Raw genomic sequence first — 13,028 nt, 5'->3', positions numbered from 1 at the left:
CAAAAGATTGCAGAGTAGGTGTTTGTCATAGGTGAGAAATAACTTGCCAGGCAATTATTTTGATACTTCCCTCATCAAATCTTAAACATTTGCACTGTACACGAGATTGAATGTTTTGCGGTTGTGAGCACAACACAATCTACTAGATCCACCTTCTGCAAAGGTGGGATCCCACCTTTTGTTGCAGGTGGGATCAGCTTGCTGACAAGGTGGGTGGCAATCTGCCAGGCTGGAAAGGGGAACTGTAGCGTCTGCACCACAGCAGCATTCGCCTCTGGTGATGAAACACAGCTTCTGCAGCTGCTGCAAAGGCTGTGTCCAGCTTGTTGCCATCGTGGTGTTACTGTGCTGCTGCCTGTCTCCTGGCAGGTTTGCAGTATGCTGGGAGGTGTAGGAGCAAGGTGACCCATCTCATGAGTACAAGGAATATCCTTATGGGCTACGGCAAGCAATGATATTTCTGATGTCGTTCAGCTGTTGGCTGAATGTCTGTTTGATCTAGGTACTGCCTCAACTGAAAATGCATCAACACCTTGTTCCTATGCAGTAGGAACTTGTTATTAGGAGACTTAATGGAAGACAGAGTATTAATATCTCTTGTTTTACAGAAAAGGAAACCAAGTGGTGAAGAAATTTTCACCAAAGTGCTGAATGTGTTTCCCAGATAGATCTGAACATAGACCATTGTGTCACAGCTGTGAGTTTGCAAGGAGAGGTGGTCCCAGGAACTCTGTCCCCAAGTGTTCCCCAGCTTCAGTAGTGTTCTGACTGGAAGGCAGCTTTGCATCTGTCAGAGCAATTAGGAATCTTAAAAAGCTTTTTAAACAGTTACGTGTTGCAAGTCTAGGTCTCTGCCAATCTCGATCCACTTTTAAGTTATTGCAAGTGGCTTGCTGGATTATTGTTTTGTTTCATTTTCCAGTACAGCTACTCCTGAAAGCAGTAACAAGGATTTTATTTTTCAGAAGACCCATTACTCAAAATTAATTGAAGTCCTGTATTAATACTTATTTCTGTAACTGGAAAAAAAAAAAAAAAAAAAAAAAAAAGGCAGAGATTTAAAAGCAAACAAACAAACAAAAACCACTGTTTGATACAGACTCTGCTTTGACAGTCTCATTAGAAAATGACAATCATATAAGAAGTATGGAACAGCTGCTATTATGTTTGGTTGTAGAGCGGGACTGCAGAATTGAAGTGCTGTCTGCCATCACCAATATATTAAGTAATAACTTAGTAGTTTAAAGAAGGAGCAGAGGGTCTCTTTTCATACAAACCACTCATCTCAACAGATGGATCAGAAATGGACCATCTGGAGCAAATCCTTGAAAATGTCCAGAAATAAATATTCGGGATGGCATGAAGCTGGACAGTGAAAGGGATGTATCACAGTTTGCACTGTGATTCTTGTGATCGAATAACTAGGACAATCTCTGCCCCACCACAAACCCGTTTCTACAGAATAAAAGGGTGACACAAAAGTTATTTGGGAATTCAAAGGAAGCATGAAAGAAGTTGTATTGGAATCATCACTATGTTTGTAAAACTGACACAATATTGTCAGCTTTACTTTAGGGTTATTGTGGATAACAATATTTTGACTTCTAAGCTGAGGAAGTGTCATGTTAAAACCAAAATGCAGTCACCAGAGTGTGCTGCTGTCAGTACCATGTTCCGAGAAAACGTGATTTTTTGGGACACTTTCAAGACTAAAAGCACTTGATGCTCTGATGCTCTCAAAGGTCCTTTGAATGTGCTTAGTAATTTGTAAATTTTATTGCCTCAAAATTAACTTCTGAACCAAGGGGATGAAAAGAGCTGAGATGACCCAGGAGGCTGAGGATAGTCTCCAATTTCGTGTTAGGAAGTTAATATGAAATGTTTTACTTATGTAGTGTTAGTATGAAACAGCTAAGCTAATTATTGTTTTTAAATACTTGAATATATCCAGTGTAAATTAGGTGTATTCAGAGCCTGGACAAAGTGCAGATCTTCTGACTGTTATTTAGTTAATCAATAATTGTGCCTGTGCTTTTTCATTGACTTTTTTGTTGCTAAATGGTAAATGCTAGCAGCCAGATCTGCAGCAGTCTAAATTGGCATAATGGTTCATTAGGGCTACACTGATAAATACCAACTGGGAATCTGGATTGGACTGGAAATTTAGGAAATGGAACGATTATTTTATAACTTGCTTCATTCATTCTTACAGTCCTCTGTACTGTATAGTGGCTTATTTGATTGCTGCATTAAATCAAGTAGGGAAGCTGCAACAAATAAGGCAAGAGGAGCTGAAATTGAATTGCTGGGCATAGCATGTTTGGCAGGACTCCAGGTTGATTGATTATGCAGGACTTTTAAATTGCCTATTCTGTGATGGTAAAAGAGGTAAGTAAAAGACAGGTATTAACAGTTTGGTTACTCTGTATTCTAGGAGTCTTTACTTGCTGCCATTCCGTTTGCAAAAGGAAATTATTAGTCTCTTTATGTTCCTAGACCATTCATTACATGGAGGATATGCACTGGTAATGTAGCTGGTAAACTCATTTCGGAGTCCTCGCCAAGACTGCTCCAGCAGTAGCTTTAGTAATACTTGCCTGTAAAACAATGTGATTTTTTAAACTTATTATTTGATCTACCATCTGAAATAGCAACAAATTGAGTTCTGTTTCTGGGATATTTGTTGAGATTGAGACCTGTCTTTAGATTTCTGGTGTTTGGCTGTGTTTTCTCTTTTGTTCTTTTATGTTCTTAGTCCCAAGAAATAAAAAATGAAAGTTGTCAATGGCATGGACAGGGAGATTTGTTCAGAGTTACAGTTAAAAGCAAGAAGATTTTCAGAAACCTTATGTTTTGGTTTTTAACTTTGTTCAAATGCCAGACTGTGAACCTGTGGGGAAAGAAGAGATGACAAATTATTCTATACCTCTATCTTATCCCAAACCTCTGCTGCAGTGTAGCTCCTACACGAGAATACCATCTCATCACTGCATGGCTGGTCTGACAATGCTCCCAGGTCTCAAATACTGGTCTGTAGCCATATTTGTATTCAGCTTGGATAGGATTTGTTTTTAAATCTCCCTATTCGGCTGCAAAAATGTCACGTCACCTCTCTGCACATACCTCATGTTCAAGGGATAAAAATGTAGATTACATTTGTTTATTCTTTTATTCGCTACTAACCAAATAAATTTAATTAAATTTTTTCTTTGAATTCTGCTTTTCCAGTTGCATGCATCTTTCCTCTGTTCTCTTTTGTAAGGCCTCTTTATCCATTGTCTTCATGTCTAGGTGTCATCTAATTGCAACTGGCTGTTCTTTTGAATTCATCTGATGTTCTACAGGTGTCACGACTGCTTTTCTTCACACAGTATGTATATATATATATATATGTATATATATATATATCCAGACACTTTTTCCTTCTGTACACATTCCTATAAAGGACAGTTTATAGGTGTTGCTAACCTCCACGCAGTTCCAGCCCAGCTAACAACACCCTATCAGCACCCTATCAGCCAGCACAGGGACACAAGAGACGCACGCCATAGGGTGTAGCTCAAGTGCCAATTTAATGCTGTGCAACAGTTACCTATATATCTTGACACGCGACTGCCCTGTGAACCCGTGACCCATCAAGTACCACCCAGAACCACCCCCTGTAACTACCACCCACCTTAGCCCAAGTACCACCCACACTGAGTACCGCCCACATCTTCCCCCCTCTATGTCATTCTGCCATGTCCACTACTTTCTACTATTATTTCCCTCAGTCATTAAAACAAGAATAGTTCGTAGAGGTGCAGATATACTGGATCCGCTGAAAAATTAGTCCTTATCTACTGTGTCGTTGTGCAGAATCGTAACGCTAATTATATTAATAACATAATCATTATAACTCAATCAAGACCTCAATTGACAGTACTCTAAATGTAAGAAAAACAAACATAGCATAATGACAAGAAATACTGTTAACCTACTAAAAAGAACAAACACATGTTTGTTCTGCAGCCCAACTTTTTGCAACCTGGAAATAAATCCCGAATGTTCCGCTCTGCGTTAATCTCTAACTGGTTAGAAAGAGGTCCTCAACTTTCGCATATTATGATATATTGATTTTGAACAATCACCAAAATTTGTACAACAGATGCTTTTAGAGTACTCATGATTATGCCTTTAGGCTAATAGAGAATTAATAGTTGGACAACATTTGCATGCCAGATAGAACTAGGGGCATTGTTACTTACTGACTCTCGAGAACCAACAACCTGCAGAAAAAGTGAGAGAAAGAACATGGTGGTGGTGAATGCAATAGGCAGTGCCAGCAGGGTGTCCCTGCTTCAAGGTGCACTTTCCTCTCTCACCCATCACAGATTCTCTCTTGTTTTATTCTTCTCATGGTCCTAAGGGTTCTTTCCATTTGTACACTGCATCCGCATGGCCAGTGCGTGATACAGGGCCCAAGTGGAACATCTGCTTGCAAAACATAATAAACTATCAAGGTTAGCTCTCTTTGCCTAGGATTCCTTTCCAGGTTTTGTCTTTGCAAATCAAGAAAAGCTAATTGATAGGCTGATAGCATCATAACCGAGCATTACTAATACATTAAAAGAGCTATTCCCATTGATTACAGCACTGGTAGCATTAAATCCTGTTTAATTCACATTCAGTCTACTACTAAAATAAAAGAAGCACACAACAACCTAGGTAACGCCTAATAACTCTAGTTCTTGAGACTATATTGATAACACAGGAAAATCACCCACTATATCATACCACTACTACTGTTGCTATTTGCAATATAACAAGTTACAAAGCAATACCAATAAATAAGAAGCACGTAATCCCAGTCATTATAAAGGCTGGATGCTACTTTCTGCCTTGAGATGAGGCCGAACGTATCGTGCTGGAACCCATGTAGGGCCGGTCCATAATCTTTCCTGTGGTGTGTCTCCCGTATTCTGCCTTTTTGTTTATTAAGAATAGATTTCAATGTTAGATGAGTGCGCTCAATGATAGCTTGTCCAGTGGGAGAATGAGGAATGCCTATAATATTCTAACCCCCCATTCTTGGAGAACAGTTTGTGTAGCCTTAGAAGTATATGCAGGTCCATTATTGTCTTTAACTAAGTTACACACAGGCTGCGGAGATGCAACAGCAGGCGACGTGGATGGGGCGGAGGGTGGTGGTGGAATGGCAAGGTCAGGGGTGGGGTCGGAGCTGTGGATTGAATCCGGACCAGGGCTGCTTTCTGCAGCAAGGGGCAGCGGCAAGGGTAGGAGGGAGGGCAATGGGGAATAGTCCGAAGAAATTCTTCCTTGTCAAATTTGTTTAATTCCTTCCATTATTTGGTGCCAAACAGGCAAAAGTTTAGCAGCCGTTCTGTCTTTAGTAATAGCCATCGGCACTTGTATGATAATTGTCTCTGCCTGAGTCCTCACCTGTTGCTCCCACACTGTACATTGGGCCAGTGTTAAGACTGCCCTGGCCATCTGCTGCCATTCAAACATTAGTGGTCCTGATGTCGCGATGGTATCTATCAGCTGTGCCCCTGATCCTGATATCTCTTCTGACTGAATAGCTGATCTCAACTGCAACAGAACTTTATAATCTACAGGATTCCATTGACAGGCCCCATCTGGACCCACCAGAACCGGAAAGGCTGCTGAGGGCGGGGGTGCATCAGGCTCACTGGTCCGCAGCTGACAGCCCGTCAGTACACAGTCCTAAGCCCTGATAAGCCACTCCTTTGCAGTTTCTTGCAGGATGTCATTTAAGGCAGCGCCTCTGGTGGTCGACGCCGCCCTCTTTGCTGCCCACTCAGCTCGTCGGGCAACTACACTCATTTCTTTAACCGTCTCCTGCATCTTACGCAACAGCAGTTGGGCTGCTGTCTGTGCAGCTGCAGCCTCCTCTACACCCTGTTCCTGCTCTGCCTGCCTGGCCCCTTCTTCAATCACCGGCCCCGGTTGCTCTTGTCCTTCCCCCTTGTGCTCCAATCACAGACCAGTTGCCTCCGTGCCCCCAGTACTCCCCCCAGCATATGGGGGAGGGGCTGTGGGTGTTGTTACTGAGACAGTGGTGGGTGTGGGCACTGTTCCAGGAACATACAAGAATGCGGGTGTAGCCCCAGTAGCCCTCCAGTTACGCACTGCGGGAGGCCACACAGGTGCTGCCCAAGGCACATCATCCTCCGCCACCCGCATGGCCCCCCTAGCCCCGCCTCTCCTTCTAGATGTATCCATTCCCGACTCCTCCTCCTGTAGCCCAGCCTCTGACTCTGCCTTGCCGCCATGTTCAATTTTGGCTGCATCCTCCTGCCCCCCCCCTTCACAGGCTCCAGACCCCGCTTCGCTGGCTCCTTCTCCGATTCCTCACCTTCCTCCTCAAGCTGACCTAACACCAATTCCCAAGCCATACGCCAGCACTGCTCCTCTGTTCCCACTGCTTTAAGAGCTCTCTCTAAGCTACCCAAGGTAGCAGCAATATCCGCCACTCTGTTTTGTGATTGTGGAGATCTTCCATGGGAATTCAAACAGTAAAGTGTTGTGCCAGATGGTGAAATGGGAGGGTAATATTGGCTCCTACGAGATTATGCAAGATCAGAATAATCAGCATCTGACAGTTTGTGGTATCTTAGATGAATTTCTTATGAAAGCTACAACCATCTTGAACTCTCACACACAAAGTCTTTCAGATTACTTTCCTTATCCTGCAGTTGGATGTGAAAATCCGATAATGATTATGTGGAGACAAGGGATCCTCCTGGAATGATTTTTTTCCTCTGTAGTGCTTTCACAGGGGGAAATCTTGTTAAGCGTGGGTCTTAAATACTAAAACAAAGCTGTCCTGTATTTGCAGAACGTCTAATATGGGGCTTGAGAGGCAAGTGACACCATGGAATGGTAACTTGGTGGAGAGTTTATGTTTGCAGATGACAAAACAAACCTGCATGCATCCAGTTGCCTGTTCTCTTGAACCCTGTTTAGTTACAGGAAAGCAAAGTAGTGACAGGATACCACTGTTTCTTGTGCACATTTAACTAGTGCCTTCATAAAGCCTAGGCTCTAAATGCTGATAGCTGTTTTTCTGAACTTTTACAGGAAAAAAAAAAAAAAAAAGCTTTAGAAAAGATGTCATGTTTTCCATAAGCATTACAGGCTTAATGGTAGTATTTCATTATTTCACTCTACTAAACTCGAAGATAGACATTACAGTGTCTTCATTGTAGTTGAGGAGACCCTGTGTGAGAGAGACTTATCTTACAGCATTCATTCTTAGGAGTTATGTCTTCTGTAAAGCATGACTAAGAAAGTTTTGTTTGCAACAGTTTGTCAAATGTGCCAGAGAATAGAAGAATGTCCAACGTGAAGACCATAGCATCATAAAATCATCAAGACTGGTAAAGATCTCGAAGATCATCCAGTCCAACCATTTATCTATCGCTAATATTTCCCACAAAACCATGTCCCTCACTACAATATCTAAATGTTTCTTGAACACCTCCAGGGACAGTGACTCTGCCTGGGCAGCCCATTCCAGCACCAGACTTCTCTTTCAGACAATAAATTTTTCCTAATGTCCAACCTGAATTTCTCCTAGCGCAGCTTGGGGCCATTCCCTCCAGTCCTGTTGCTAGTTATGTGGGATATGTGGGAGAAGAGGCTGAGCCCCACCTCACTACAGTATCCCTTCAGGTAGTTGTAGAGAGTGATAAGGTCTCGCCTGAGCCTCCTCTTCTCCAGAGTAAATAATCTCTATTCCTTCAGCCGCTCCTCATAAGATTTGTGCTCCAGACTCCTCACCCAAGCTTCATTTCCCTTTTCTGGACACATTCCAAGGCCTCGTCTTTCTTGTAGTGAGGGGCCAAAAACTGAACACACTATTCAAGGTGCGGCCTCACCATCGCTGAGTACAGAGAGACGATCACTTCCCTTCTCGTGCTGCCAACACTTTTTCTGATACAAGCCAGGATGCCATTGGCCTTCTTGGCCACCTGGGCACACTGCTGGCTCGTGATCAGCCATGCATTGACCAACACCCCCAAGTCCATTTCTTCCGCGTAGTCTTCCAGCCACTCTTCTGCAAGCCTATAGGGCTGCCTGGTGTTGAGGCCAAAGTGCAGGACCTGGCTCTTGGACTTGCTGAACTTCATCCCATTGGCCTCAAGGCGACTATCCAACCTGCCTACATCCCTCTGTAGGGCCATTCTATTCCCAGGCAAGTTGATAATTTCTGCCAAGTTGGTGTCATCTGCAGACTTACTGAGGGTACACTAAATATCTTCATTCAGGTCATCAATAAAAATAAGAAACAGGACAGGCACTAGTACTGACATCTAGAGATACCACTTGTGGTCACTCACTGACTGGATTTAATTCCACTTACCATCACTCTGAGCCTTGCCATTCAACCCTTTCTTACTCAGCAAAGAGTGTACCTGTCCAGGCCATGTGCTGCCACCTTTTTCAGGAGAATACTGTGGGAGACAGCGTCAAAGGTTTTACTGGGTACCCAAGAAACATGACTCTGAGAAGCCCCAGTTCCAGCACGCCTCACACCATCTGCAGCCTGGGCTTTGATCAGAAGGACTTGGACCCCCTGAGAGTGGTACCAGGGAGAGGGCCTCTGAACACTATGCTTCCTGCAAGCCACTGCAGGGCAGGGATTCAATGCTGGGCTGAATCAAATAAATAAATGGTAAGAGAAGGTGCAAAGTAAGGGGAATAGTCAAAATACTGCAACTTACATGCTTCTCTCTTCCTATCATTCCTTTGCAGTATTTTGCTTTTTGTTATCTCCTAGTTGCGGTGTGGTTGGTCAGTTAAGTTTATGTGAAAAGCTTTTAAAAGTGGCTCAGAAGAGATAGTAGCGTTTCTCCCACTCATCTCCCCAGCCTTCCTTCAAAAGAATAAGGTAACTCCTCACATTTGTCCCAGCTTTTCAAGCTCAGTGACTGAGAAAATGAAAATGAATCAAGCCTAGATTTCTTGCATGGTAATAGAAAACTATACCAATAGCATTCTTGGGAAAGCCTATCCTGGAGTGCTGATAAACTGTCTGACTGTGCAGCCATTAAAGTGTAAGGGGAATCCTTGTTCTCTGCTTCATATGTGTCATTGCAGCAGAGTTCAGTGCTTGTACGTACAAATGAAAATTTTTGCCTTTAAAGTTCCTATGGAGATGCATCTCTAACTGCATCAGATTTCTTGTAGAATCTTTGAACTCCCAGAAAACTCGTTTTAAAGCACTGTTCATCTACAACTGATGCAAATGCAACTTCGGTTTAAACAACTGCATTCCAATTTTCCTTTTCTTGGCCTTAGAATATTGGCTAGAGATGCAGAAACCATACATTCTGTGCAAGAGTTTTTCCATCAAAGAATCGCTGGAATTGTTCAGTATTGATATTCAGATTTTGCAGCAAGTATTTGGTTTAAAGAGGAGGAGGAAAAAAAGCACGATAAAGTAAAAGTAGTAGTGAGGCTAATGCAGTCTGTCAGTGCAGCGATGAGTTAGGAAAGGGCTATACTATCTATCATAGAACTGCAGATTATGCCAAACTGGAAGGGATCCGTGAAGATAGTTAAGTAAAACCCCTGGCTCCACACAGGATCACACAAAATCCAAACTCTGTGTCTGAGGGTGTTGTCCAAATGCCATTTCAACTCCAGCAGCTCGGGGCTTTGCCCACCACCCTAACCCACGTCCCTCCCCTGGCACAGCTCCATGCCATTCCCTTGGACCCTGTTGCTGTCACAGAGGGCAGAGATCAGCGCTGCCCTCTGCTCCCTGTGAGGAGCTGCAGCTGCCATCAGTCCTTCCCTTGACCTTCTCTGCTCTGTGCTCAATAAACCGAGGGCTCTCTGCTGCTCCTCACACACCTTGTCATCCAGACCCTTCACCATCTATTGTAGCCCTCCTTTAGACTCTCCTTAATAGTTCCGTCTCCTTCGCAGTTTGTGGTGCACAACCTAAACATGGCACTCCAGGTGTGGCTGCACAGCACAGAGCAGAGGGGACAATCCCTTCCCCTGCCTGGGGCAGCAAGTACTGGGCCTGATGCAGCCCAGAGTGTGGTTGGGGTTTGTTTGGCTGCCAGGCCACATAGGCACATATGTCAGAGGGAAAATCAGTTAGATTAAAGAAGAGGGGAGAGGCAGGAGATGATGGCAGTGCAAAATTCAGAATGCTTTATTGTGCTGAAAAGGTGCAATACCTGGCAAGAGAAAGGTTTGTACGGTCAGAAGCAATTATTTCAAAAATTTCTTCTGTTATCAAGAGTATTAAAGGCTGTTTTTCATGAAAAGAAATCATATACAAAAAAGCACAAGAAGCAGAGGTGTCCGGATTTGATGCTGTTTTCAAGTGTGAACATTGCATTACTTATGGCTATACATAATAAGTAGTGCTTTATGTTCCTGTGTGCATGGAGAGGAAGAGATATGAACAGATCAACAGCAGCCTGTTCTCTTTTTATAAGCCTCCTCAGCTGCATACTGCCCTTGAAGGCTGTCTTGTCAATGGTAGCACTAGGGTTATGAACAAGAATTATGATCGGAAGGCAGCCACTGTGAGGAGATGCCATTTTACATGCTGAGCAGAGCTGCCTGGGGTCATTGCAACTTCTTGCCAGTTCCAGAGCTGCTGGCTCACAGTGCAAGTATTGCTGATCGCCCCCAAGAGTTATGACTTGGATACTGATGAAACACTCAGCCTGACTGTGCTGGTGCAGGAATAAAAGACACCCTGGTCTATTCCTGGCACATTAATTTTATGCTTAGAATCAGATATACCTTTTGCATTTTGAAATGTCCATCTTCTTAAGCTATTCTGTGGATTAAGAGGAAGATAGATAGTGTGATAATTCTAAGACTAGTGTTAAACTGTCAGTTGTGATAGAAATCTCGGATGCATCTGAACAAGCATGTGAGCTTCCAGAGCAAAAAAATGGAAGATATCATAATAGATGCGTTTGGTCTGCTCTCAAAGAAGCAAAAAACTTTAAAGAATCCTCCTTTGTGGAACTGCGATGACAGACAGTAGCTAGGATTCTGCCCCCAAGGATCTCATTTCCAAGTAAGTAGATAGGTAATCTGTCTTCAGGTTATAGTTGTCCATGAAGTAATGTATGTGATGCTCATTGATTTGATATAAAATATACTGTTCAATATTCATACATGTGATTAAGTTCGTAAGGAAGGCCATAACTGTCCACCTGTCATAGCGTTTGAATATGAAAACCAAGGAGCTATATCTGCTCTACTGTTGAAGACGTAACCTCTTGTCTTCCCAGACTATACGTTTTCGGGTATGTGTGGTCAGAGTGGGGAAGCAGCACCAACTGATTCTTTCAATCCTCAATATGATCATTTCTATGTCTATGCACATGAAAAACATGAAAAATGTTCCCTGTTCTGTTTGAGTTCAGGTGTCTGCAGGATAGCCCAACTGGTGTTTTGCAGTGAATCTGGAGACACCCCCTGTGGCAATGAAGATGGGGAGGGGCTGCGAGCAGTGCTGCTGCCAAGAGCTTGCCACGCAGTATGAGGTCTCCACTGAGCTGAATAAACCTCGGAACAAGGCTCTTTGTTCTGTGCTATGGCCTGATCCTGTAGCCTTTTTCAGACTTTTGATGTTAGTGTTGCATTTGTCTGAGTAAATGCCATCTTATTTAGAACTTAGGTTTGATGAGGCTATTCACTCACTAAATGCTGGACTTTGAGTACAGAAATCTGGAGCTCTCAGAAAGCCCCTGCTGTTCAAGTGCTGCTCTATCATGCAGTCTTGTCTGTGGGCTGTATGCATGAAGTCCATGCTAAAATGTATCTGGAGGTGGTTTTACTGGGAAGAGGTGGGAGGCTGTTTACACTTAAGTGTCTCAGAAAACATTAAAACACCTCCTCCTACACAAATTATTAAAGGACATTAAAGATGTTAGCTAGTGAGAATGGAAACTTGCTCTTAGGAGGGCAACGTGCTAATTTTCTGTTTAAGAACAGTTTCCTTGCAGAAGTTGCCTTGTGATATCCATAGTTGTGACATACGCTCATAGTGCTTGTAGAGTTAGAAATAAAATTACAGCTTGCTTTTTTTTATATCTTTGCTTTTCGACAGTGCATTGGGAATTTTAAATATAATATTAACTGACGTGCTCTAAGAAAAAAGGGAATTGATCCTTGATTTTGTGAGAGGGAGCTGTAGGAGACAAAATGTGGGTATTTTTTATGTATGCTGCACATGTAGTATGCTTCTCAGTGAGGATGTCTCATGGTTTTATGATTTTTGGTTATCGGAATTCCACATCATAACATGTAGTGCACTGGGAGTTAAAGTGTTAATGCTCAAGTTCTGGGTACCTGTCCAGAAGAAGAACTACATACCCCAGGGGTTTTGCGGTCAGAGAGGAGATATAACTCCTGGCAAGGTCATCTGACCTTCACTTCTTCGTCAGGCTCTCCTCCCAGCTGCTTAACCGGACTGCGCATCTCCTCAGCATTATGGTGAGGCCTATCCACCTTTGGACACTTTCCCTTTAACTCAAATTATATTGTATTATAGAGTGTTATCTTGCATTCTGATACTGTACTTAGTAAATTTGTTTGTTTCTCCTCAGATCATAGCTGCTGTTTTTAATTACTTTTGGGGTCCCCTGTTTCCCTTTTCCAGAGGCACAGATTTGTGAAAACCCTCTGCCCTGCTAGTCACAGAACCAGGCTGAACCAGCTCGTAAACTGTTGACACGATGAAGAGCAAGTTCTTCTACGTTATGGAGATCACAGGCAATATCAACAAAGACTGTCTTTGAAGGCATTTGTTCAAGCTGTGTTCAAAAGCTCAAAACAAAATATGATCTCAGGAGTATTTCACAGTTGATGATATGCTAGTGGAACAAGAGTAATACTTGCTGAAATCACTTTTTGTTTATAGAGATTTGGTTTTTGTTAGTGAGAGAAGAAACAATTCTCGATCTGAAAGTTGGTCACTTGGAATGGAATGTCAGCTTCAGACTGAGGGATTACTGGTT

The 13,028-nt window shown here is 42.9% G+C and overlaps 1 protein-coding gene across 7 annotated transcripts in view; it reads left to right on the top strand.

Annotated features, from left to right (window-relative positions):
* The window catches only part of PLCXD3 (phosphatidylinositol specific phospholipase C X domain containing 3), a 98,318-nt gene that overhangs the window by 35,509 nt on the left and 49,781 nt on the right, over positions 1 to 13,028 (top strand). The window contains exon 2 of one of the 7 annotated variants that reach the window (XM_085212942.1): positions 3,292 to 3,370. The exons of the other annotated variants lie outside the window; for them this stretch is intronic. Within the exon in view, the coding sequence (XP_085069068.1) occupies positions 3,334 to 3,370 (37 nt within the window). The 5' untranslated portion in view covers positions 3,292 to 3,333. The remainder of the gene's footprint in view (positions 1 to 3,291; positions 3,371 to 13,028) is intronic. 7 annotated transcript variants of the gene reach the window in all.

The sequence above is a fragment of the Meleagris gallopavo genome, chromosome Z (assembly GCF_905368555.1).
Source record: "Meleagris gallopavo chromosome Z, MGAL_WU_HG_1.1, whole genome shotgun sequence".
Lineage (NCBI taxonomy): Eukaryota > Metazoa > Chordata > Aves > Galliformes > Phasianidae > Meleagris > Meleagris gallopavo.
Note: the sequence above shows the minus strand (reverse complement) of the source record. Positions and strands in the feature narration are given on the sequence as shown.